Source organism: Acaromyces ingoldii, assembly GCF_003144295.1.
Source record: "Acaromyces ingoldii strain MCA 4198 unplaced genomic scaffold FA10scaffold_2, whole genome shotgun sequence".
Lineage (NCBI taxonomy): Eukaryota > Fungi > Basidiomycota > Exobasidiomycetes > Exobasidiales > Cryptobasidiaceae > Acaromyces > Acaromyces ingoldii.
Genome location: NW_020290248.1, coordinates 1,942,986 through 1,966,252, shown reverse-complemented (window position 1 = coordinate 1,966,252; position 23,267 = coordinate 1,942,986). Strand labels below are relative to the sequence as shown.

The window sequence follows — 23,267 nt, the reverse complement described above, 5'->3', positions numbered from 1 at the left end:
TCCACGTGAGGTGACCTGGATTGACTTCTTCTCAAAACCACCACCACCATCACATCCAGGCCATGTCTCGGCCGCATGATCAAGGTGAGCTCAGATGAACGCTAGTTGTCGGCCGTGTATGGCGACGGAACGCTGATCACTGCGTCCTCCCACCAGATCGCAATCAGGATGCGACTTGCTACGTAGGAAACCTCGACGATCGGGCCTCAGACGCCCTCGTCTGGGAGCTCATGCTCCAGGCCGGGCCCATCATCAACGTGCACTGTGAGCAGACCACCGCTTCATTGAGATTGAGACGTGTTTCTTGGCCGGGCTACTCATATGGTTCTTCTTTCTTATACTAGTGCCAAAGGACCGCATCACGTCGGCGCACCAGGGCTATGGCTTCGCAGAGTACCAGACCGAGGCAGACGCCGAGTATGCATGCAAGATCATGAATGGGATCAAGCTGTTTGGCAAGCCACTCCGAATCAACAAGGCCAGCTCGGACCGCAAGCAGATTGACATTGGTGCGAATCTGTTCGTGGGCAATCTCGACGCGGGCGTCGACGAGCGGCTGCTGTACGACACGTTCAGTGCATTTGGCAATGTCCTCGGTGTCCCAAAGGTGCGTTGGCCGTACTACTCCTATAGATGATCCTTAAGGAGGAAGCCTTGCTGACTGGATCTTCCTTTGCCTTCGATCAGGTCGCAAGGGATCCAGCCACCAACGAGTCAAAGGGCTATGGCTTCGTGTCTTTTGACTCGTTCGAAGCGGCCGACGCAGCCATCGAGTCGCTCGCAAACCAATTCCTGCTCAACAAGACGCTGTCGATCGACTATGCATTCAAAAAGGACTCCAAGGGAGGCGAGAGGCACGGAACAGCAGCTGAGCGTCTTTTGGCGGCACAGGCGAGAAAGAACAATGCCCTGCCCCCGATACACGCCGCTGGAGCACGTCCTCCGCCCCAAGGCGGCTACGCGCAGCACTCGCAGCCGCAACAGCAACAGCAGCAGCAACAACAGCAGCAGCAGGCCCTGCCACCTCCCCCACCACCCTCCATCCCACAGTATGCCGGGCCTCCGCCGACGATGGGTGGTGCCGTGCCGCCGCCTCCGCCACCAGCGCCGCCAGGGATGCCGACGATGGGCATGCAAGCAGGGTATCCTCCGCAAGGGCCACCCCCACCACCACCGCCTCCCCCCGGTGGCCCACCCCCTATGCACCACTACCAAGGCCCACCCCCGCCCAACGGCCACTACCAGCCACAGTACTAGATCATGGCTCATTTTCACTCTCATGCTTCTGCTGTAACAACGTGTACCATACCAAAAGAAAACCTCATCGAAGCGATGTAATCTGCTTGGCCCGACCTCGATGCCCCCCCCCCCCCCCTCCTGCCTTACAAGCACCAGAAAAATAAAAATAAAAACAGAAGATAAAATAAGACGCGCTCGGTCTCGCTTTCCACTTCCCATCGCATCTGTCGTCCATCAGTCGAAAAGCAGCGGCTGAGGAGGACCTGGGAGGTGGAGTGCTTGCACAACGAAACGATGCCGGACGCGAAGCTCAATGCCTACCTGGCAGCACGGTACCTCGATGGGCCCAAGGCTGAGGCGATGCTAGCCCGTGCCGGCGTCGAGGCGGGCGAGGACAAGAAGAGGCGAAAGAAGCGAAAGAAGGAGACGGCGGCGCAGTCGGGTGCCGGCACGGGCTTCAAGCTAGTCGATGACGAAGACGGGTGGAAGAGGGCAGGCGACGATGACGATGATGACGCAGAGGGGAGGGCCGTCGTTGTGCAAGCGGACGGAGCGGGAGGGAGCAAGGGCAGAGCCAAGTGGGCGCGGCTGGGTGCTGGCGATGCGATGGCCGACGAAGCGGAGGGCCAGATCGAAGATAATGAAGCGAAAGGGGAGGGGGGCATGGACGACGTGCCACAGGTGGCTGGTGCAGATGGCCTGGCGCTGGACGCCGACGCGCAGGCCCAGGTGGGCCGCCGATTGCAGGAGCAGGAGGCCAGCGGCGGCGGAGGCGGCGAAGGATCCGCATCTGCGTCTGCGTCTGGAGGACGAGGAAAGGAGAGGATCAAGGCGGGTCTCAAGACAAGAGAGGAGATGCGAGCGGAGCGTCTGGAGCGCGAGCGCCTCGCTGCCGAAGAGGCCGCCAAGGGCGTCGACGCGCGGGCCGAGGAGCAGGCCAGGCGCGCACAAGAAAAGGAGCGCGAGAGGGAGGCAGCCCAGCAGCAGACGGTGTACCGAGACTCGTCCGGACGCAAGATCGACGTCGAAGAGGAAAAGCGGCAGAGGGAGCGTCAAGAGAGGGAGCAGCAGCGGCTTGAGAGAGAGAAAAAGGACTGGAACAAAGGCGAGGCGCAGCTGAGGCGTGCTCGAGAGGAGCGAAAGAGGGAGGAGGAGATGAAGGATACTACCTTTGCACGGTGAGTAGGTCGCCGTCCTCTTTTGGCAGCAATTTCCGCAATAGCAGCAACGTAGGTGGCTCATATTTGGTCCCTCCTCCACAGCTACTCTTCGGACGAGAAGATGAACGCCGAGCTCAAGGCCGTAGAGCGCGCGTCAGACCCTGCGCTGGCCTTTTTGACCAAGAAGAAGCGTAATGAAAAGGGCCCGTCCAAGCCCGTCTACAAGGGCTCCTTTCCTCCCAATCGCTTCGGCATCAGGCCGGGCTATCGCTGGGACGGCGTCGAGCGCAGCAATGGCTTTGAAAAGAAGCTCTTTCAGCGGCAAAACGAGCGACGGCGGGCAGAGGCCGATGCGCAGGCATGGAGGCAGGAGGACATGTGAGGCCGCAAGGCAAGCGGCACCCAATCTGTACACTACGTTGCACCAATATATCTTAGTCGCCGTTTTCCAAAATGTCGTGAAGGCTCAGTGTGGTTCATAGGACGAGGAGGTGTGGAACGCTCACGCTTTCCTGAAGGCATTGTAAGCATTGACAGAGCATCTCTAGCTTCGCCTTGCTGCTAGGCAAACGCCCACAGGGAAGCAGACGGTTGCTCAGACGCACACAACGACAGTGAAAAGAAGAGCATTTCGTTGTGTCATGTGAAGATTCTAGTCTGGCTAAGCTGAGCAAGAAGGAGGTCATCTCGAGCAGGACATCTAAGAGGGGACGAGGAGGCTGAGAAGGTACGCTCGCGTGCGAGTGGTATAGCCGTCTACCAGACGCTCACGAGTCCGAGCTTCCAAAGAGTCTTTGCTTGATGGCGGTACACCAGCGAACTGCAATGCTTGAGTAAGCACAGAGATACACAGAGAGAGGGGCAAGAGAGAAGCTGGCAGCAACGCACTCTTGATGGCAGCTTCGGACCGACCCAGCTCCTTGGCAAGCTTCTTGACGGACTCAGAGCGCAGCGTGGGCATCGTGTCACCCAGCACTTCCTTGATAACCCTTATGTCTGGCCATGAAAAGGAGGGGAGAGCATGGGGTAAGATTGGGCCGGTCGCAATGACAGCAACAGGGTCATGTTCCTTCTCACCTTCATCCGAAGTCCAAGCTGCTCGTTTGCTCGGCGACTCGGTGATTTTCTTGGCTTTCTTCTTTGTTGGCATCATGCTAGTCTTGCGGTCTTCCTCGACGCGAGCGCCACAGGACTTGAGTGTGGGCTTGGCGTCTTCCGACTCACTGTCCGACGAAAAAGACCTTTTGCTGTGGCCCATCGTCGTCGTCTTTGTCTTGGTCGTCATCAGTGAACAAAGGGGGGATGAAATGCGAGTAAGGCTGAAGTGTTAAGCGTGACTTTGAAGGGGAAAGCCTTGCTTGTGGTTATGGTGGTGATGAAGAAGGCTTTGGAACAGGAATGACGACAATCACAACCTGTACTCCTCTCCCTCCCTCCGCGAATGGATGTTGAACGAGGGAGAAAAGAAACGCGCGTGCGCACCACATCGCAACGGCGACAGCGGCGTCATAATAGGTGCATCTACCACCCTACCACCTTCTCCTCCTTCCTCCTTCTCTCGCTGAGGTTTCAAATCTTGCCAAGCACATCAACATACGTCCTTTCCCATTTCAGACGTTGTTTCAAGATGGTCGTCACCAGCAGGAAGCGAAGCCGCTCCGAGGAACTTGAGATGGAAGCCAGCGCCACTTTGCGCAGCAGTTCGAGCGAGGAAGAATGCAAGGACGAGAAGAAGCCAATGGCATCCAAGACAGTGCTGGCCACGCCAAAAAAGAAGCGAGCCATAGCAACGCCTGCTGGCCCATCGACGCCCGGCAAGGGTGGCGGCGGTTGGACTGCCGACGAAGGTGAGAGTCTAACCGCTGTCCCTCTCACTTTCTGAGCTTGTCTCCCACCCCACTCATCCCCGTGCTTGTCCTTTCGCGACGACAAATAGACATCGAGCTCATTGCAGAATTGTTTGGACGAAAGATACCGCCACTCACGGCCGAGTCGAGGCGCCGGCTTGCCGTCAAGCTTGGAAGGACCGAAGGCGCGATTCACAAACGCTTCTCCCACGTCGTCAGGCCCCGTCTTCTCGGTATGATGGGATCACAAGAAGGCGACACCCATCCTCGCGCCCCATAGTCGACTGTGTCGCCTTCGTCGTCGGCGTGCTCAGGAGGTCTATTGCGGACGATGGCGAAAGGGGAATAGCGTGCTCCTGTGTGTCTCCGTTCACTGTGCGTCTGGTACTTGTTTCTCGAAAGAATGCGATAATCCACCAGGCTTCTATCAAATGTCTTGCTTGAAGTGTCTTTCATACCTTCCCATTTCATTGTTTTTACAGCCCAAGGTGAACATTGCATGTTGCCAAACGGCCCCAATTATTTCCAGACCAAGGTGAGAGATATCCTGTTGCATGCATCGGAACACGCTCGACGACATCGATGCGCGTCTCGTCAGGAGGTTCTACTTACCTGCACCTTTGACCGCCATCCCGAACCCATTGGTGTAGGGGAGGACGATGTTCGTCCACCCATTCGCGGGGTCGTCGATATATGCATATAGGTCCTTGTACGGCGAACTCGTGGTCGCCACGTTGTCGACGAACATGACGGCGCCGGGCTTCAGCGCTGGCTCGAGAAGCTTCAGGATGGGAAGCGCCACTGTGTGTGTGTGTAACGAGTTAGAAGTCGTTTTCTGTCAAGAAGTAGACAAGAAAGACTCACACTCGGCCCAGACTGTGTGGCAATGGTGCAAGTGTCAGTCAGCATGGGCAGCAGTAGCAGCAGAGCACATGGGTCACCCACTGTCCAGCAAGAGAGCATCCAAGCTTGCCTTTTCGAACTTCTGTTTGGGAATCTCTTCGAGAATGTCGCCCTGTAGTATCTGCAGCTGCCCCTCTCGGTCAATGTCGGTTGCTTCTCCTCCGTCGGTGAAGCCCTGCTGCATGTGCTGATAGGCAATCTTGATCTTCTCTGCCTCCTGCTCCGTCCCGTAGACTCGAGGAGGGAGACCAGAGATCACAGCAGACGGCTGAACAGCGAGATTGTCGCGCATGGCCGCGAGCAAGTAGAGTGTCGAGACGCCAAAGGACGTGCCGGCTGTAAGAGGCCCATCAGCCAAGAATCCCCCCCTCCGTCTCATCTGGCCACACGCAAGCTCACCCTCAAAGATGCGAGTCGCACCCTTGGCACGCAGAATCGCATACACGGCGGATGCCTTGTCCTCGTCCAGGGCGACAAACTTGTCGCGAAAGTGGTCGTCGACGAGCTTCTTTCGCAGCTCGGCCGTCGCTGGAAGCTGCTCCTGGCCCGCCAACAGGTGGCGTGGGCTCGGGTGGGCGCCGGCGCGGTCTTGTTCAATCGACAGACGGTGCAGATTCGCCAGTAAAGACTGCAGCTTGGGTCGTGTGCTGCCAAAGAGCGTCTGACGGCTCACCGCGCTCATCGCCATCGTCGTCGTTCCTTTACGAGTCGTTGGTCCCAGTCTGAAAGGCGGGCCCGCGCTATGAAGCTAATTTAAGCTCACGCCCCTCCCGGCCGGACGCTCTTCTCGGATTCGAGGGAATGACTCACAAATTTCAGGCAAGTCTCTCCGCACCTCTGACGTCTTTGACGCTCGTGACGGGCCGCAAATCACATGGCATCTTCAAAAGGCGTCGAAACAAACGAATGGCTGGCGTCATCAACGCAAGCCATCACTGTCGGCCCCTACTTCTTGTTCGAGAGCGAGCGAGCAAGCAGTGGGTGGAGGTCTCTGGGAAAATTCACGTGGAAATACCGACGAGAACTTTTTTTTTGGTTTGGTTTTGTTGCAGGCCTGCATGGCTTTCTTCTGAGAAGATTGATTGGTGCTTGGGCTGGCCACCAGACGACCGGCAACAGGGCGAGCATCAAACATGAGAAACATCGTCATAACGTCGGCAACCCGCAGAGGAGCGGCGCTGCAAGGCGGAAAGAGGTCCGAGGCCGTTGCGGTGGACCCAATCACAAATCGAGTCTACGTCGCATCGTCCTCCTCTTCGAAGCTCGACGATGATGAGTCGCCTCTCGTCGACTTGGACATCTGGCAGATCGGCGAGCAGGACAGCATGCAGCAGTTGTCTTCGTTTGCTGCACCCAAAGCGCCGCGATTCAAGCCGCTACCCAAAAGGGAAACTCGGGAGGGCTGGGCGGCTTTGGAGGAAGAGGCGAGGAACGAGGTGGTGTCGCTCGATTTTATGGCCGATGGGGGTGAATTCGTCCGAGGTAGCCCAGCGTTGTGCATAGTGACTGCAGGAGGCGACATTGGTCTCGTACCGTTGGCGGAGGATGATGGAGGGGGCAACGAATTGTCCCCAATACTGCCAGAGATCGTAGGGAGCGTGCATCAGGGCATCCTCGCGGCTGCATGGAGTCCTGACGACGAAATCCTCGTTCTCGTCACCGACACGACGCCATCAGACTTGGCCGACGATGGATTAGAAAAGGGACCCAGCCTCATCGTCATGACGCGAGAATTTGAGGTGCTCAGCGAGACGGTACTGCGGACAGATGACTTTGGCGAGGGTAAGTCTGCTATGATCTGCACTGCGGCCATTCAAGCTGATCCGTAGCTATCGCAGAACGACCGATTGCGCTGGGGTGGGGCTCCAAGGCAACCCAATTCCATGGCTCTGCTGGCAAGCAAGCAGCTCAGGAGGGAACTAGCAACGAGACGCAGGATGACCCGCGAGGGCCCGCAGTTCCCGACGACGACGGGCTGCCGCACATCACCTGGCGCGGCGACGCCTCCATCTTTGCCATCTCGATGCTCGAATCGGCTCATGTCGGGCGTGTGACTGCAGATAGCAAGCACCATCGGATCCTGAGGACGTATTCCAAGACGGGCAGCCTCCTAGCAACCTCAGAGCCGACATCGAGAGGTGTTTCTCACGCCCTTGCTTTCAAGCCGTCGGGCATCCTCATGGCTACCACCCAACGATACGGCGGCGACTATGCCAAGACACTCGAGGGAACAGAGGAGGGCTCGCACACGGTGTCATTCTTTGAAAGGAATGGACTGCCAAAAGGTCACTTCGTTCTCCAGGACAGAGGCTGTGAGACAATCGTACGGAGTTTGGCGTGGAACAGCGACGGCAGCCTCTTGTCAGTCTGGCTACGCGTGTCCAAGCACTCTGACGTAGTGCAGCTTTGGTCGGTCAACAACTACCACTGGTACCTCAAGCAAGAGTTTGAACAGCCAATTCTTGCTTCGGTTCGTTGGCACCCGGAGAATCGGCACGAGCTCCTGATGGCGCACCAGTCCGGAGAAGTCGATCGGCGAACACTCGTGCTCGATGCAGCGGTATCAGGCGACCAGGCATCATGTTCGGCTGTGGTTGATGGCAAAAGGCTCCTCTTGACGCCCTTCCGGTATCAGAATGTCCCGCCGCCGATGGCTAGTCTCACTCTGGACCTGCCTGCGGTGCCCGTGTCGACAAGCTGGAGTGACGCCGGTCGCACAAGCTTTCTGACAGTCCTCTATGCGCTCGGACGAGTCCAAGTATGGGCGCTACGTTGGAGCAAGAGTGGTAGTCTTCCGGTTCCGTCAGTCTGGGCTGACGTCCAGATCGGTTCCTCCGTCAACTTTGAGGCACGGCAGATAGCGTCCATCTTCTCCAAAAGCGAAGGTAATGACTACAACGCGCAGGTTGCTCTTTTGGGCTCGGAAGACGGACGCTCGGACACAGTCAAGCTCGTCGACTTACGCATTGGCGATGGAGGTGTCAAGTCGAAAGAAGAAGACCATGCTCGTGTCGCAAACCAGAGTACCGGCTTGAAAAGTGTCTTGATAGCGGACAACGTAGCGTCAAGCTTTGGCCTGCATACGGCCGACGGACAACTGAGACGTTTCGCGGCGGATCAGATCGCCTCCAATCTCGTCAGCAACATTGGTCACTTCTACCCTTGGCTAGTTTCATCGACGATGAAGGCGATGACGGGACAAGGAGAAAGCGTCGTTGTCGGTCTGACGGAGAACGGCCTCCTTGCAGCCGGTGACAAGACCTTGGCCCGCGACGCCACTTCCTTTGTCGTCACCAAGACGCATGTGATCTGGACCACGACCGCCCACGAAGCGCGTTTCTTGGCCCTCGCCAGCCTCAATGACCCGAGCGCTGCCCCACAGACCGAGACGCTGAGCCGGCGAGTGGAGCGAGGTTCTCGCATAGTCTGCGCAGTGCCTGCGTCGATGTCATTGGTACTGCAGATGCCACGCGGCAACCTGGAGACAATTTGTCCCCGCCCCCTCGTCTTAGAGAGGGTCCGCAAAGATCTCGACGAGCGACGCTATCGGCGAGCGCTGACCACCTGTCGTACGCACCGCATTGATCTCAACCTACTCCACGATCACGATAGTGAGGCTCTGCTGGCCCACACGGAAGAGTTTGTTGACCTCGTCGACAGTGCAGAGTATCTGGAGCTCTTCCTTTCCAACCTTCGTGATGAAGATGTGACGTCGACCCTGTACCCGGTGGGGCCCGCTCCCAAGGAGAAAGTCGTGAGACCGGGCAAGGTGAATCGCGTATGTGACAGCATCCGCAGCGTCCTCGACAGGAAACAGAGTGATGGACATGTCTACATCAACACTGTCCTCACCACCTTTGTGCGCAAGACGCCGCCAGACTATGAAGGCGCTCTTGCGCTACTCAAGAAGCTCAAGGAGCAGGATGCAACCTTGGCAGACGAAGCGTGCAAGTACGTCATCTTCCTCACCGATGCTGATCGACTGTTCGACGCTGCGCTGGGGACGTACGACTTCACATTGCCCCTCTTGGTCGCCCAGCACTCTCCCCGGCGCGATCCGCGGGAGTACCTGCCGCTGCTGCGCGAGCTTCGAAGCGTCGAGCCAATCGAAAAGCAACGTTTTCGAATCGACGATCACCTTGAGAGAAGAGCAAAGGCCCTCGTTTGGCTCCTTACGGGTGCTCAGAAGCACGAGGCGAGCACGTTCCTACCAGAAGCGCTCACGTATCTGCGCAAGCACAACTTGTATTGGGATGCCCTTGAGTTCATTTCCAAGGATGGTAAACAAGATGCGCTTTCGACGACAATCCAGCTTCATTGCGCTGAATGGCTCCTCGACCAGGCAAAGGAGTACGAACAAGCAGCTATTCTGTTTTGTAACGTGCGCAAATGGGGCAAGGCCATCGAGGCCTACATTGCCGCTGGACAGTGGAGACTTGCTATGACGCTCGCCTCGTCGCAGCCGAAGGCCACCATCGAGGGCGTGGCCAGGCGAGCCATCGAGAAGCTGAGAGCGGATCAAAGGTACTCCGAGGCTGCCACGCTGTCTCTCGAATACCTCGCCAACGAGGTCGATGATACGGTGGATCTGCTTCTACTCGCGCGTGACTGGGCAGGGGCTACTCGGTGCGCAGCAAGTCGTGATAGGGCAGACCTGGTCCAGACGGTCATTTGGCCCGCTGCGACCGAAGCAGCCGCGGACCTCATCGAGGAGGTCCAGAACGACGTCGCGATCCAGTTCAGCAAGCAGATTGAAAGGCTCGCCGAGCTTCGTCGAAAGAAGCGAGAGCAGCCGCAGGACTTCTATCCCGCCGGCTACAACGATGCGGGGGCAGACGACTCGGCTAGCGTCATGACTGGGACGAGTGCGGGCGGGAGTGCATTTAGCACCTTTACGAGATATACAGCTATCGCGTCGTCGTTTTCTGCTTCCGTATCGGACTCACCCTCTTCTTCATCGGCGGGTGGCTCGGCTTCGGTGCGGAAGAAGCTGAAGAAGAAGGAGGAAAAGGCGAAGCACACGGGGAAAAAGGGGTCCATCTATGAGGAAGACTACCTGTTCACGAGCTTGGCCAAGCTCCTCGGCGAGCATCGGTGGGGGAGGATCGGGGCCGAGGCAAAGGCCCTTGTCGTCTGTCTGGCCTTTGCGAGCAAGACGTCGGGTAGTGTCAAGCATGCAGAGGCGGCCAAGAAGCTTCAGCACACACTCGAGACATTCGAGACAATTGCCAAAACCAGGCTCGAGGAGCTGCAAAAGGCAGTGACGGCCGAGGAGGAGCAGCTCGAAGCAGATCGGTTGGAAGCCATTGAGCAGGCATTTGAGCTCGGTCTCTCGCCAGACGAGATGAGGAGAAAGAAGCTCTTTGCGCCCATCATCTCGAGGAAGCCCATCATGCTCTATCCAACGTCCCCAGAGGGGGCCGCGGCTTCAGCAAAGGACGCAGAGTCGTGGAAGATTGAGGCGCTGCACCTGTTGCTTTCACAACCTCATCAAACATCGTAATACGAAGGCTGTCTTTTGCATTGTAATACGAAGGATGTCTTCTGCTTACGCTCGAAAAACTTCTTTGCGGTAGGGGCAGATGGCGTAATGAGCTCTTGTAATGGCAGGCTCTGTCTGATCGCTCGTCATCGCACACCTCGAGCCTCTAGGCGCCTTCATGACCGCCAATGTCGCGTCCACCGAGGATCCTCTGCTTGATGCGATCGTATCGACCTGTGAGCAGTCGTTAGATCAGCGGAAGAATACTTTAGTGAGTGAGGGAGATTGACCACGTACGCCTGATTGAGATCTCCGTCCTACCCATCTCGTCGGCGAGGCATTTGACCGTGTCTTTGCTCAGCGCAGGCAGCTTCCCACCAAGCACAGCCAGAATGATCTTTTGATCTGTGTTTCTTCCCCACATCAGTTGAGTAGGAAACAAACATCGGTGGCGACTTCGGCCAAAGGACGCACCCTGGTCTGCGTCCCACGCCTGCTTCGATGGCGTTTCCGGATTCGACGCCGCGGCAGTCTTTCTAGCTTTCTTGGGTGTGGTGGGAGCCGAGCTTTTTATGCACTTGCTGCTGCTTTCTTGTTCATCCTCACTTTCGTCCCTGGCTTGACGCTTGTTGCTTGCCATCTTTGGAGTTGGTGCGAATTTGCGTGTCGGGAAGGTAATCGCTAGGATGTAAAGTAGATGCTTGGTTCCTTTTCCTGCCCCGAAGCTTTCTGGTTCACTGATCTTCTTCCTTTCTCCCTCGTGACTCCGCGCCGCCGAGGGACACTGTTGTCCCTCGGTTGGAAGATACATCACTACAGACTTTTGATGAGCGACAATTCGATTCGTTTCTTGACAAACAAGTGTCTAGCATTTGACAGCATTACGAGAGGGAGAAGGGAAGAAGAGAGGAAGGAACAGCTCAGGAAAGCTTTCCGAGGAGCATGGCCCTCAGCTTGTTGTAGCGTCTAAATAGCAGCGAGAAAGCGGGAAAAGAAACATTGTCAGCTAAATTGCGACAAGCTGGAAGCTGGAGGACCGCAAACCTCTGCTCACAAGCGCACGGCTTTTTCGGTGCGACCAGTCTTGCTGGCGAGCATTGCCACCTTGTCGCTCGAAAGCGATGGTAGCTTGTCGAATGCAGCTGCGTAAATCATCTGGTCTGTTTCAATGATCTCTTAGCACGCACGCCAGAAGAAGAGCGATTGAAACCGGGTTCTGCGCTCCTACCTTCTTCCTCTTTCCACGGCTGGCCGCCTCCCGGTGTCGTAGGTCCCTTCTTGAACTTTTTCTTCTGTGGGGTGCTTGATTGCTTTACGTCGTCGCTCTTTCTATCGGTCTCGTCTGGAAGCAAAACTGCATCAGAGCTGAGTTCGCGCTTGGGCGGCATCGTAGCTTGAGAGGCAGGAGGAGGTCCAGTGATGCCGGGATGATGGAGGAAAGAAGAGAGGGGCGGGTGAATGCTCGCTCGCAACTTCTTCGCTCTTTTCTCTTCCCGTCGGAGAACGGAGGAGCAGAACGTCATCACACGTGAGCGTGGATGTCGGTGTTCTCAGATCGCTGAAGCAGACGGGGATTCATGTTGTGAAGGTCTTGGACATTGAGGTGCGAGGTGTCAAATACCAGACTTATAAAAGAAGAGTCTGGAGAAGAGGGGAAGGTGACACGAGTGCTGACGATGCAGCGAGCCTCTAGATGCTTCTTTTCGTTTTCTTCGGGGTCTTCGGATTGGCTTCACGGGTCTTCAGTCCTCCGAGTAGCTTATGGCGAATGTGATGGCTGTAACGCACTGTGATAGTGGGAGCCACGACTAAGTAGAATGGACTACATGGACGATTGCGTCCTCGAGGCTCACAAGAGAATGCATTAGCGCTGCGACCAAAGCGCTCCGAGAGCTTCAAAGCCTCCTCCTTCCTGAGAGGAGGTAGCGTCTCTCCAATGACTGCTTTGATGATGGCGTTGTCTAATGTTCGAGAAGGTGTCATTACGACGAAGCAGCTCCCCTCTGTCAATCGAAAGCGCGTGTCTGGCTACTCACCTTCTTCTTGAGTCCAAGGTTTTACCTCTTTCTTGGCTCTCTTCTTGGCTGGAGTCTCTTCGTCGCTTTCTGATTCTTGCATGGCGGCTCTCTTCTTGCCCTTCTTCGGAGAGCGCTCAGGTGTCATCTTTAAATCATTGACTTCACCAAGAGACAGGCTGCTCATTTTCTCCAGTCTCACAGGCGTCGTGGTTGGAGCGAGACCTTCGTCGTCGCTCGAGGGCGGCGTCGTAAGCTCAGCCTTGGTGTCTTTGCGCTTCGACATGCTGCAGTATCCAAGAAGAGATCAGTTCCCAGTGTGTCGAGAAGGTCAGGGGAGCAGTTGAGGACTGAGAAGCGGTCAAGTGAAGAGTACAGTGGTAGGCGGAGGCTGACACTTGGGTCCGCGTTCCCTCGAACAGAGGCTAGATATTCAAGGGACAATGGGCGTTCATGTCCGCCCGCGGACGCAATCGGACTCTCATGCCTTCTAAGCATCACGTTTGCAACAAAGCAGGTGGGAAATACCCAAGTCAGAGGGAGAAGCCTGTGTGCCGTCTATTAAGAGCCTGGAGCTTGAGTCTAGGATATCTCAGTGCTTCTTCATAGCGGACATGGTCCAGAAGGATATATCTTCATTACTAAAGAACAGAGCTATTAACGAGATTACGAGATTTTGCTGTGGCGGCGCTTGTGACTGGTTCTCAAGCTTAGAGCGAGCTTCAATCGGCTTTGACAGAACAAAATGACGAATTCGAGCGAAATGCTTTTGCAGCATCGCGATGGGGATGGGGAAAGGTGGAAGGCGAAGGGGAGTGAAGTGCAGAGGGGAGCAAAGGTGAGATGGCAGCCTAATGAAGCTGCCTGCTGGCAATTGCCGCCTTGTTAAGAGGCGGGACTGTGGCAGTCTGGTTGAGAGTGTGGAGATTCTGCTGGACGTTGGAATCACCTTCGCCGAGCTTGGCGAGGATGTTGATGAGGCCGATAAGAACCGGCTCCAGCTCGACGCCCAGCGCGACAGGGTCCAGGGGAGAGTCGAGCTTCTCGTCGCGCTGGCAGCCCTTGTTGTTCTTGAGCTTGCCCGCGAATCCATCGGCGACCCATTGGAGGGTCTGGGGAAGCCCATCAACGATTGTTGTGAGGTGGCCGCCGGCTTGGTAGGTGGTAAAGTGGACGGCAGCACCACGGTTGCAGTACGTGTCGACAAGCGTCGACGTATTTGCGTAGGGAATAATTTCATCCTGCGAGGCATGGTAGATCAGGATCGGCTTGGTGGGCGTCTCGAAGGCGTTGGATCCCATCAGGTTGTCGTTGAGAACACCAGCAACCTGGGGGTCGTACAAAATCCTGTCGCCGAGCGAGCTGAACTTCTTGTCGGCCACCTTCTGGAATGCAAAGCTGAGAATGTCATCGACGACGCAGTGGGTCGAGGCAAACTGCAGTGCCTGTTGACCTGCCGGCGTGGCGACGCGGTTGACGAGCTGTCTGAGCTCAGGGTAGGCGCTCTCCGCTTGGAAGCCCACAATGGCAGGCGGGAGGAAGCCAGAGAACGTGGTTCCATCGACAAATGCAAACGTGCCCGTCAGGTTGGCGGGAACACCACCGATGGCGAAGCTAGCAATGTTGATCTCGGGCGCGTACGTGGGCTGGAGCTGAGCAGCCCAACCGACGGCAATGGCTCCGCCAGAGTAGCCCTGAAAACCATCCAAAGTCAACATTTTGATTCGTGGCGATGGAGGATTTCCTGATACTCACAACACCCGCTACCATCGAGTTGGGCTTGAGGCCGAGGTCCTTGAAGTTCTGCGTAGCACGCATGCTGTCGAGAACCACGCGTCCAGCGAGGCGGCCCTAAAACGAGCACAACAGCAGTGAAGAGGAGATTTATGCAAAGACTCGGTCAGTAGAGTTTTAGAGGGGAGGAGGTCTTGAGAAAGCGCTCACCACTGCGAAAGCGCTGTCAGGACCTTCGTGGTCAGGAATGGAGACGGTGTAACCAGAGAGTAGGTAAGCTTGGACAACGAGGAGGTCGGCTTGGACGAGCAGATTCGAGGGGAAGGCGAGGAATTGGTAGTTGTAGCTTGGCGCACAGATGCTCGCAGAGCTGGAGAAAGAAAAGACTCGCATGAATGAAGTGCTACGCGGACTTGAGTCACGGCAAACTCACCTATCCTCCTCGTTAGCAAAGCTGACGAAGCGATCATTGGGGGCCAGAAGAGGTGAAAGGATTGTGACGACCGAGACAATGGGCTTGTTGTTGATGCCATTAGTACGGAAGAGGACCTGGTAGGAGCGAACGGAGAGGATGTCGACGATTAGACCCAGACCGGCCGGGATGAAGCTGCGAGAACGAATGACAGTGCCCGGGGCAAGGAACTCGTAACCCGCAGGCGCCTGGTAAAAGGGGTCGGTAGCGGGGGTTTGGGGAGGAACAAGACGCTTGCTGAAGCCATTCGCGGCCTCGACATTGGCGATCAGCGAGATGACGAGGAGGAAGGCGCTCACGAAGGAGCCTTTCAACAGCAGCATGATCTCAGAATGAAATGGGAGGGGTAAGGGAGGGGCGGCGAGGGGGCGGTCGTGACGAAGGGCGGCTGGAATGGAACAAAAAGGAGCATCGAGCGGCTTTTGAAGAGTCTAGTGTAGCCACAGGGCACATGTGTTTCGCTGCTCCTGTTTGAGAGAGGTTTCAGTCTAAAGATTCTCGGTGGGACACGACCACACTGCGCATCTGCACTAACCCCAGTTCTTCTGCACGGAAGGTGCAGTTGAGAAATCTCCTTAACGGGCTTTAGCGCAGAACCTGGGGAAAGAGGAAACAAATTAACTAAATCGATCTGCTTTGCAGGAACACTAGCCTGATTGCTGTGCGGTTTTTCCGCGGGAATCCTGCTGAAAAGGTCGAAGAAGAGAGGGTTGCAGGTATCTTCTTCATCGACGGTATCTCCTTCATCGACGAAGGAGATTGCTTTTGGAATCCTGAAGCCAGTCCCCTACCTTACTTTAGTGCGTGTTCAGCCTCGACAATTCGGCGGTTATGTCAACGATCTCACTGGAGCATCTATCTAGGCCTGAACGCACATATATTATTTCTTTTGTGCTTGGGGAGAGGGAGGAACGCGGAAAGGTACACGCACACACGAAGTTCTGTTTGGGAACAGTTCGGAGGTTCATGACAGCTATGACGATCAAAAGTCCTTTTCTTGGGGTGTCCAGATGGTCCATTCGTTGATGGACGACATGCCAAAGATGTGTTTGCCACCCGCAACGCTCTTCTCGACAGCCTTGGGGGCGTAACCTGTCATCTTGCGGTGGTACTTGAGATATACATCATCACTCTTGTCTTCGTCTATCAGGAGCTGGACCAGGAGTTGAGCATCGATCAGAGCGGTGTTGGCACCCGAGCCTCCTGCTGGTGTCATGGCGTGGAGAGCATCTCCGAGCAAGATCACGACATTGAGATCGTCGCGGTTTCGAAGCAATGTCACATCCTGTGGCCTAGTCGATCGGATCGGGAGAAGCTGGCTCTCATCGATACTCTGCTCCTCAAGGACGGCCCTGACAGATGGATGCCACCCGACTGTCATCTCGAGCGTGACCTTCTTCAGCGCCTGGGCTTCTCGTGTCCGCCCCTTCGGAAAGCGCTTTTCGTCTCCGACGAGGACCCAGTAAAGATAGTCTGAGGGAACCTCGAATTCGGAGAGAGCATCACTGTTGCGACTCTTGAACCGCACCGGCTCCGAGAAAAGCGCGAGATCCGGCGCCGAGTCGCGCGTCAGTGTCATCGAGTTCAGAATCGTGGTGTGGACGTGCTCGCAGCGCGAAAGGAGCGTCTTGCCGCTGACGCAGCGGCTTCTCGTATCATAGAGCTTGATCGAGGGTGCCGCCATCGCCCGCAGCCGAGAATTTGCACCATCAGATCCGACAATGAGCCTTGCGCCCGCGACGGAGGTACCGTCAGTGAAGTGTGCCGTGATTCCCTCGACCCGATCCACTCGTTTGCCAAAGGTGACGTGTGATTTGACTTCCCTGAACAAGATGCGCCTCAGCACGCTGCGATCTACCACGTAGGGCCCCAGTTGCTTGCGATCTGCAAGACCTGGAGTGATTGGTAGTGTTGCCGAATTACCTGGCCCTCGGGCACCGGGAGGAAACGGGCTAGGTAGTTCCCTCGCCTCTTGTGCACTCAGCGAAGCCATGCCATTAAGCCTGCCGCAGCTCTCGAGAAATAATCTCCACGTCTCGGGGCTCAGCAGGTCTTCCAACGCCTCCCCCCCTCCCCCATGGACTCGAATGCGATAGCCTTGACCGCGCGAGTCGAGACTTGGGTCCGCCTCGTACACATGGAAGGCGATGCCGTGCTTGAGCAGGCCATTTGCCAAGCCCAAGCCTGAGATGCCAGCACCGCAGATGATGATTGCTCCTTCTCTCGCCATTCTGTACGTTGATGGAGGGCCGCTCGAGCGACGAGCGATAGGGTCATTACTTAACCTTTTATGTTTATTGGGCTCGTCAGAACCGGAGACAAGCGGACGTCATGCTATTCGGATAGTGGCGGAAATTGGCGGAGATACCAAATAAAGGCCATAAGTCGGCATTACATTTACCATTTCTCCCTGCAAGATCTTGATTGATAGCACCGCCGGTATTGCGGTTGAGGTGTTATGCGTTGAAATAGTCATAAATTACAAGGACAGGACAAGCTCAATCTGCACAAGAGGAGAAGAGTGCAAAGCGGCGAAAGTGTATTTCTTGGTCATGAGAGGGAGCCCAAGAGGCATCGTGCCCTCCGAAGAAGCTGCCAAGGATTGAGCGTCAGGTTCGCAACTGGGTAGAGAGAAGGAGAGGCAGAGACTCTTACGTAGAAAAGAATAGGCCCACTTCTCCCTCTTCTGTGCAGGCTCTGGGAAAGCGGAGCTTGTCAAAGGCAACAATGTTATGCTGCCCATCAACGTCAAGCCGAATCTTGCCATCAGCAGCCCCTCCAACGGAGCTCGTCGTGACGCGGAGACTGATGCTGGTCCAGCGCCCCCTTGCAAATGTAAAGGCTCCCCTGCCGAGCGAGATGCCGTAGCTGGGATCAACGATGGTCTTCGGAGGCACGCCTAGGATGTCTTCGGGCTGGTCCTGGGGAAAGTAGAGGTAGACTTCGCCAAGCCCCTGAAGTAGTCGTCAGATCTTACGTCGCTGTTGGAGGGGTGCTACCAGGAGCACTCACCTCTGCTCTCCACATGAGCCGAGCGCTGAAGCCGGCCTCTAAATCTTGGTCTTCCCTGAGCCCGCCGCTGGCACCTCTGCCCCCGTAGAGCCCCGGCAGCTTGCCACCCTTGACCCAGTCGAAGTCGTCGGAAAAGCGGACCTCATACGAGAGCGTCGTGGTCGTCTTCACCCTGTGTGCAGACCTATCTATAGAGAGAGGTTGGCCGTAGAAATTGAGACCGCCCACATTGTCCTTGTGCCTCGGAGCAGTGCTACCGGCCGGATAGACAACCCGGAGAACATTGCAATCTTGTCCCCCCGCCTCCCTAGAATCCGGAGCTGGAGATGTCACTGTTGCGTTGTTAGCCCCATTTTCAGGCCGGACCTTTCGGACAGGGTGGAAGTCGTCGAGAGACGAGAAGTGTGGATCGAGACGCCATTGTCGCAGAGCGCACACAGGCATCGGTCATCGAGGTGGAGGACACCACGGGCCCACTAATGGCGAAGCGCGGAGACCGTGCCCAATCTCATCAGTCTCCGCATTTTCACAATCCCTGCTGAAACTTACAAAGACAGGTGCGGGCCATGCAAGCCTTCGAAAGAAAGCAACTGCGACAGAAGCTAAGAGCCAATTTGACGTTACAACATTGACACTCACCACAGTAGGGAAGCAGCGCTCTCGAGGGCAATAGAGGTCTTGCGCGATTGCTTGGGCTTATCTTCAGTGTCATATCGGTGCCTCTCCGTCACCCTTGATTTTGGGTAGTCCTGCATCTCCCCCTTTACAATCGGGCACAATTATTCCAGCAAGATGTAGAGCGTCAACAAGGCGGCCAGTCAAGGCTCTTGACCACTCTTTGATCACCTTGCCCGATTTAGAAGAAAAAGTGCGATTTCGGAGATAAACGATCTCCGAAATAGTGAGCAAGGCGCGAGTGAGCAAGACCCGTACCGTCAGCTTGCTTCTTACTGAGAGCATGGCTGCAGTGTCGAATCCATATAAAGGGATTCGCTCTTCTTCACGTCTTTCGGACAGCTACTCCTTCTCTTTACTCCCAATAGGACATGACTACCAGACAAAATGAAGCAGCATGGATCGTACAGGACAGGGCTCCTCTCGTGGTCCAAAAAGCACCCACCGTCCCACCCGGTCCCTATGAGATCCTCGTCGAAGTTCGTGCAGTTGCCATCAATCCCGTCGACTATAGCATTGCCCAGTTAGGTCAAAAGGTCTTTCCATGGCTTTCCTACCCGCGCCAGGCTGGCTTCGATGCTGCAGGCTCCGTCATCGAGGTCGGCGACAGAGTCAGCCGATTCCGCATCGGCCAGCGAGTCGTTGGACATGCATCACACTTCAACGACAAAGACGCTCACAAGAAGCCTGGATATGGCGCTTTCCAGCGCTTCACTCTTCTGACTGAACACATGGCAAGCGTCATTCCTGACTCTCTCTCGTTTGAAGACGCATCGGTCTTGCCGCTGGCTCTCTCAACGGCCGCCTCAGGCCTTTTTGAGGCAAACCAGCTCGCCCTCGCCCTACCTTCGCCGACACCCTCACCAAATGGCCTCTCGTTGCTCGTATGGGGAGGCGCGACTAGCGTGGGGCTGTGCGCCATCCAGCTTGCCGTTTGCGCGGGTTACGACGTCGTGACGACGTGCTCCCCTCACAATGACGCCTTGGTCCGCAAGCTCGGTGCACGGGCTTCCTTTGACTACAGGCAAGCAGACAGCGTGGAGAAGATTCTAAAGTCGCTCGAGGGTCGCACCCTAGCTGGCGCTCTGGCCATCAGCGGGATTCCACACACGGCCGACATTATCGAAAAGTGCGCCCTTGTTGTCGACCGGGCGCAGATGGAGCCTGGCAGGCGAAGATTTGTTGCCTCTGCCATTCCACTAGGAAAAGAGACCGAAGCAAAGCTAAGAGACGGTCGGGTCGAGGCGAGGTTCATCTGGGGAAGCTCACTGGCTCAATCAACGGTGGGAGCGGCAATCTATGCCGACTTTCTGGGACCGGCCCTTGAGGTGGGCACCTTCGTCGCTGCTCCGCCGCCACTTATTGTTGGCAAAGGTCTGGAAAAGATCCAGGAAGCTTTCAGCGCGGCAAAGAAGGGTCTCTCTGCCCAGAAGGTCGTCGTTTCACTTTGACTTCGGAAGGAGAGAAGGAGGGAGTTGGATTTCACTCAAAGATACTGTATATAAGGGGTAAGCTCTCATATGGCTAGGTTTCGGGACTGTGAAGTACTTGATCGTAAAGGTATTGAAAGGATCATCAGGAGCGCCATAGGTTCGTCGATGTAAGCATACTCCACTAAGACTCTTCCTCTTGTGGCGATGAGGACCTATTCTTCTCCTCGAAGCCATGCTCAATCTGTCCAGAATCGTTGACCAGAGGCCTTCCCTTCTGGTCGTACATCCTTGGCGTACGCTTTTCGATCCGCACGACGTCGTACGGATTGTAAATGCTCGCCTTTTCGAAGAAGGTAGATACTTCCTATCAAGAGAGTAAGCTCGTAGTCTGCAAACCGACTTCCAACACTGCCAAATGCTTACCTCAAGAGAGCGACCGGCTGTCTCAGGGAAGATAAAGTAGGTCGAGATGAAAATGGCAGTGTTGAGGACGGCAAAGATAATGTATGTCTGATACTCGATGTTGGCAAAGGCGATTGGAGTTATCTGAAATGGTATTGAGTCAGTCGAAAATCTTTGTACCTCACTCAAAATTTTGGTACTCACAAGGACGACCAAGAAGTTGAAGCTGATGTTGGGGTAACAGTCTTAGCCACAGAGTGTAGAACAAGAGATTGACAGCCACTCACATCCAATTGGACGCGGTCGAGATACCGTTTGCAGCGGCCCGAATGGACAGGGGCGTGATCTCTGCTGGATAGAGCCACGTCATACCAAGCCAGCCGATAGCAAAGAAGGTGTTAAACTTGAGCAGGGGAACCCATGTCAGTTGCCAGGATCGTTGTAAGCAAATGCGAAAGGTTCACACTTACGATGAACAGAAAGGCAGCGGCGACGTAAGCCGGTGCATTGTTGGTGGCATTCCCGTCAGCATCTGGGCGCAAAGCAGCAGGGGATGTGGTGCCTGCGAGAATGGCCATCGAGATCGCCTGGCCTGCTGCTCCAAAGAGCATCAGTTTGCGACGTCCGAAGCTCTCGATTGTCCAGATGGCCACAAAAGAGGCCAAAAAGTATTCTGTGCCATTGCAGGCAGCGACGATGCGCGAGATCCTACAATGGTGTTGGGGAGGTCAGAAAAGAAGAATACCTGAAATAGGAGCAAAGACGAGCAATGACTCACAGTGCCGACATGCCGATTCTCTCTTCGTAGATGGTAGCAGCATAGTAGGTGATGAGGTTGATGCCCGAGATCTGCTGGAACATTTGAATGACCCAGGCCAACGTCATTCTGTGGAAGTTCTTCTCTTTTCCTTGTCTGAAAAGATCGCTGAGGCCGACGCCTGCGGCCTTGTCGAGCGAGTACTTGATCTCCTGGATCTTGATGTCGATTTCCGGATCATCCTCGTGCACTTCATCAAGGGACATCATAACGTGCCTTGCTTCCTCTTCGCGCCCTTTGAGGACGAGCCAGCGCGGTGATTCGGGCATCCAGATGGTGATGAAAGTGGGAACACATAGGAGAATCTGCCAAGCGATTGGGATGCGCCACGATGCCGAACGATGCGGATAGTCTTCTGGGTTGTATGTGCCCGGCTCCATACGCGACGCAGGGTCGAGCCTTGTGATTGATGCATGATAATGGCGTCGATGAGTACGCGCTCGGCGGAAGGGGTTTCAAAGCACGGAAGCTCACCAGTAGAAAGCAAAGTCGATCCAATAGGCCATGCAGATGCCACCAGTGATGAGCAGACCCTCCACCATGACGAGCATGCCCCGCTTGTGAGGCGGCGAGCATTCCGATTGCCACATCGGAATCGTTGCCGTATGCATGCCATTTCCCACTCCACCGACCACGCGGCCAACGATGAGCTGTGCGAGGCTGAAGGAAGACGCCTGGATGATGGCACCGACGATCATCCAAACGGTGCCAATCCAGATGATTGCTCTTCGACCGAGCATATCACCCAACCAGAGGCAGGACAGCGCACCGATCAAGCATCCGACTAGTTCGACGATGCCATCTTAGTGTTCGAAAATATGATCGATTCGCAGCGGCAACTTACTTTCGCTGAAGCCGATGCAAGAAGTCAGCATCGTCGTGTGAAATAGCGGTATGAAGCTGCAACTCACTAAAGACCAATCGTGAGACCCTGCAAGGTCGATTCATTCGAAGTGCCGTCCTTGCCACTAGTGTCAATTTCGGGAAAGACTTCGGTGAACGACGGTAGCGTGAGAAGGGCATTCATGACACCTTGCGACAGACGATTCTATCAGTAAAGAGGCGAGAAACGCAGAGAGGCATCTGCGGAGAATGCCCACCTTGGTCGAAACCAAAGAGGAGGAAGCCGGCTCCAGCCGCAAACCCGATCATGCGAGAAAGGGCGGTGCCGCTAAGGCCGAAGTGCTTCGGACCTTGGTACTCTTTCCCCATGGTCGTCTGATCAATCAGGGATGGCGAATCTGAAAGAAGGCGGCTTGTGCGATCTTAGAGGGCAAAGACAGATAGACAGTAAGCTTAGTGAGTGCTTGAAAAGAGGGCGAGGAGAAAGAGCCTCGACAGCGTCACCCCTTCTTATAAGAGGCTCCTCCTCCTGCGGGCGCCGAGTGTCCCTTCGCCCTACCCCACTCGCCAAGCCAGGGGCATCATGCGGTGCGCTTCTTCGTCAGAATAGTCGCGGAGTGGTTCAAATATAGCACGTTAGAAGCGGCGGAATCCCATACGTCTCACCCTACTTTAGTTCCTGCAGAACTGCTCGATCGTGCGACAGACGCCTGAAGTCTGGGTGCAATCAATCAAGCTAATCGAATCGCGCTATCTGGCTGGATAGTCGTAGCACAAGGTTGCATTCAGGAACTTGTGATGCACCGTAGAGTCGAGCACAGCAGTGGTGAGTTTGAGAGTGGCTCTGACATGCTACCTGACGAGCCAAGACTTCGTCGATACTCTGCCAAGACCCCGTTGATGAATTGCGGCGTCTTGTCTGTCGCTATACACCTTTCCCCCCTCGCTTCCCCGCAATGAGGATAGGAGGTTAGCGCAATGCCGAGAGCACAACTCCTGCTCCCATTGTAGTTGTGATTCAAGCCACCAAAAGTTTCATCGCCAATACTGACCCACGCTGTTGGCACTTCTGGGCAGTAAGGATTGTCACGGTAGAATTATTATGACGGGTTTACGTAGACCTTCTTGGCTCTCGACGTTCCCAGGAACGGGCTCTGAGGAAACGTGGAAGCCACGTGATGCTCACGCAGAGTGATCATTTCACATTCTCCGCGGCCTCTGCACGGTGGAGAA

General features: G+C 55.7%; 14 protein-coding genes across 14 annotated transcripts; 4 read left to right on the top strand and 10 right to left on the bottom strand.

Moving 5' to 3' along the window:
* Positions 1-62: 62 nt before the first annotated feature.
* On the top strand, positions 63-1,257 carry FA10DRAFT_259150 (RNA-binding domain-containing protein; the record flags this gene model as incomplete). Its single annotated transcript, XM_025519950.1, has 4 exons — positions 63-84; positions 157-264; positions 345-589; positions 634-1,257. The coding sequence occupies 4 exons, from the start codon at positions 63-65 to the stop codon at positions 1,255-1,257; spliced, it is 999 nt and encodes a 332-aa protein (XP_025379043.1).
* A 199-nt stretch (positions 1,258-1,456) lies between these two features.
* On the top strand, positions 1,457-2,843 carry FA10DRAFT_278555 (hypothetical protein). The gene is made up of 2 exons (XM_025523469.1): positions 1,457-2,417; positions 2,502-2,843. The coding sequence occupies exons 1-2, from the start codon at positions 1,534-1,536 to the stop codon at positions 2,779-2,781; spliced, it is 1,164 nt and encodes a 387-aa protein (XP_025379042.1). The 5' UTR covers positions 1,457-1,533; the 3' UTR covers positions 2,782-2,843.
* Positions 2,844-3,166: 323 nt separating this feature from the next.
* Positions 3,167-3,836, bottom strand: FA10DRAFT_300419 (hypothetical protein; the record flags this gene model as incomplete). The annotated part of the gene is made up of 3 exons (XM_025524844.1): positions 3,477-3,836; positions 3,288-3,395; positions 3,167-3,219 (listed from the first exon to the last, which is right to left on the bottom strand). Exons 1-3 carry the CDS (start codon positions 3,682-3,684, stop codon positions 3,167-3,169), a joined length of 369 nt encoding a protein of 122 aa, XP_025379041.1. The 5' UTR covers positions 3,685-3,836.
* Positions 3,837-3,956: 120 nt separating this feature from the next.
* Positions 3,957-4,365, bottom strand: FA10DRAFT_265676 (hypothetical protein). The gene is made up of 2 exons (XM_025521155.1): positions 4,336-4,365; positions 3,957-4,246 (listed from the first exon to the last, which is right to left on the bottom strand). Exon 2 carries the CDS (start codon positions 4,182-4,184, stop codon positions 3,969-3,971), a length of 216 nt encoding a protein of 71 aa, XP_025379040.1. The 5' UTR covers positions 4,185-4,246; positions 4,336-4,365; the 3' UTR covers positions 3,957-3,968.
* Positions 4,366-4,679: 314 nt separating this feature from the next.
* Positions 4,680-6,131, bottom strand: FA10DRAFT_265674 (hypothetical protein). Its single transcript, XM_025521154.1, has 5 exons — positions 5,960-6,131; positions 5,549-5,889; positions 5,192-5,485; positions 5,111-5,122; positions 4,680-5,047 (listed from the first exon to the last, which is right to left on the bottom strand). Exons 2-5 carry the CDS (start codon positions 5,835-5,837, stop codon positions 4,851-4,853), a joined length of 792 nt encoding a protein of 263 aa, XP_025379039.1. The 5' UTR covers positions 5,838-5,889; positions 5,960-6,131; the 3' UTR covers positions 4,680-4,850.
* A 90-nt stretch (positions 6,132-6,221) lies between these two features.
* On the top strand, positions 6,222-10,666 carry FA10DRAFT_300416 (IkappaB kinase complex, IKAP component). Its single transcript, XM_025524843.1, has 2 exons — positions 6,222-6,931; positions 6,988-10,666. Exons 1-2 carry the CDS (start codon positions 6,283-6,285, stop codon positions 10,650-10,652), a joined length of 4,314 nt encoding a protein of 1,437 aa, XP_025379038.1. The 5' UTR covers positions 6,222-6,282; the 3' UTR covers positions 10,653-10,666.
* Positions 10,667-10,797: 131 nt separating this feature from the next.
* FA10DRAFT_300415 (hypothetical protein) lies at positions 10,798-11,305 on the bottom strand (the record flags this gene model as incomplete). Its single annotated transcript, XM_025524842.1, has 3 exons — positions 11,106-11,305; positions 10,929-11,036; positions 10,798-10,865 (listed from the first exon to the last, which is right to left on the bottom strand). Exons 1-3 carry the CDS (start codon positions 11,269-11,271, stop codon positions 10,798-10,800), a joined length of 342 nt encoding a protein of 113 aa, XP_025379037.1. The 5' UTR covers positions 11,272-11,305.
* Positions 11,306-11,551: 246 nt separating this feature from the next.
* On the bottom strand, positions 11,552-12,019 carry FA10DRAFT_284759 (hypothetical protein; the record flags this gene model as incomplete). The annotated part of the gene is made up of 3 exons (XM_025523947.1): positions 11,552-11,597; positions 11,686-11,791; positions 11,860-12,019. The coding sequence occupies 3 exons, from the start codon at positions 12,017-12,019 to the stop codon at positions 11,552-11,554; spliced, it is 312 nt and encodes a 103-aa protein (XP_025379036.1).
* Positions 12,020-12,373: 354 nt separating this feature from the next.
* Positions 12,374-12,932, bottom strand: FA10DRAFT_292633 (hypothetical protein; the record flags this gene model as incomplete). Its single annotated transcript, XM_025524403.1, has 3 exons — positions 12,374-12,408; positions 12,485-12,592; positions 12,668-12,932. The coding sequence occupies 3 exons, from the start codon at positions 12,930-12,932 to the stop codon at positions 12,374-12,376; spliced, it is 408 nt and encodes a 135-aa protein (XP_025379035.1).
* Positions 12,933-13,237: 305 nt separating this feature from the next.
* Positions 13,238-15,241, bottom strand: FA10DRAFT_278551 (LIP-domain-containing protein). The gene is made up of 4 exons (XM_025523468.1): positions 14,814-15,241; positions 14,591-14,750; positions 14,402-14,497; positions 13,238-14,340 (listed from the first exon to the last, which is right to left on the bottom strand). The coding sequence occupies exons 1-4, from the start codon at positions 15,173-15,175 to the stop codon at positions 13,498-13,500; spliced, it is 1,461 nt and encodes a 486-aa protein (XP_025379034.1). The 5' UTR covers positions 15,176-15,241; the 3' UTR covers positions 13,238-13,497.
* Positions 15,242-15,746: 505 nt separating this feature from the next.
* FA10DRAFT_265671 (hypothetical protein) lies at positions 15,747-16,447 on the bottom strand. The gene has a single exon (XM_025521153.1). The coding sequence runs from the start codon at positions 16,429-16,431 to the stop codon at positions 15,835-15,837; it is 597 nt and encodes a 198-aa protein (XP_025379033.1). The 5' UTR covers positions 16,432-16,447; the 3' UTR covers positions 15,747-15,834.
* An 814-nt stretch (positions 16,448-17,261) lies between these two features.
* On the bottom strand, positions 17,262-18,659 carry FA10DRAFT_76395 (hypothetical protein). Its single transcript, XM_025525688.1, has 4 exons — positions 18,504-18,659; positions 17,865-18,196; positions 17,508-17,806; positions 17,262-17,444 (listed from the first exon to the last, which is right to left on the bottom strand). Exons 1-4 carry the CDS (start codon positions 18,574-18,576, stop codon positions 17,351-17,353), a joined length of 798 nt encoding a protein of 265 aa, XP_025379032.1. The 5' UTR covers positions 18,577-18,659; the 3' UTR covers positions 17,262-17,350.
* Positions 18,660-18,910: 251 nt separating this feature from the next.
* FA10DRAFT_292632 (GroES-like protein) lies at positions 18,911-19,990 on the top strand (the record flags this gene model as incomplete). Its single annotated transcript, XM_025524402.1, has 1 exon — positions 18,911-19,990. One exon carries the CDS (start codon positions 18,911-18,913, stop codon positions 19,988-19,990), a length of 1,080 nt encoding a protein of 359 aa, XP_025379031.1.
* A 9-nt stretch (positions 19,991-19,999) lies between these two features.
* Positions 20,000-22,474, bottom strand: FA10DRAFT_300411 (sugar transporter STL1). The gene is made up of 10 exons (XM_025524841.1): positions 22,292-22,474; positions 22,103-22,223; positions 22,036-22,040; positions 21,666-21,975; positions 21,153-21,590; positions 20,845-21,082; positions 20,662-20,777; positions 20,579-20,600; positions 20,396-20,518; positions 20,000-20,336 (listed from the first exon to the last, which is right to left on the bottom strand). The coding sequence occupies exons 1-10, from the start codon at positions 22,401-22,403 to the stop codon at positions 20,154-20,156; spliced, it is 1,668 nt and encodes a 555-aa protein (XP_025379030.1). The 5' UTR covers positions 22,404-22,474; the 3' UTR covers positions 20,000-20,153.
* Positions 22,475-23,267: the final 793 nt, after the last annotated feature.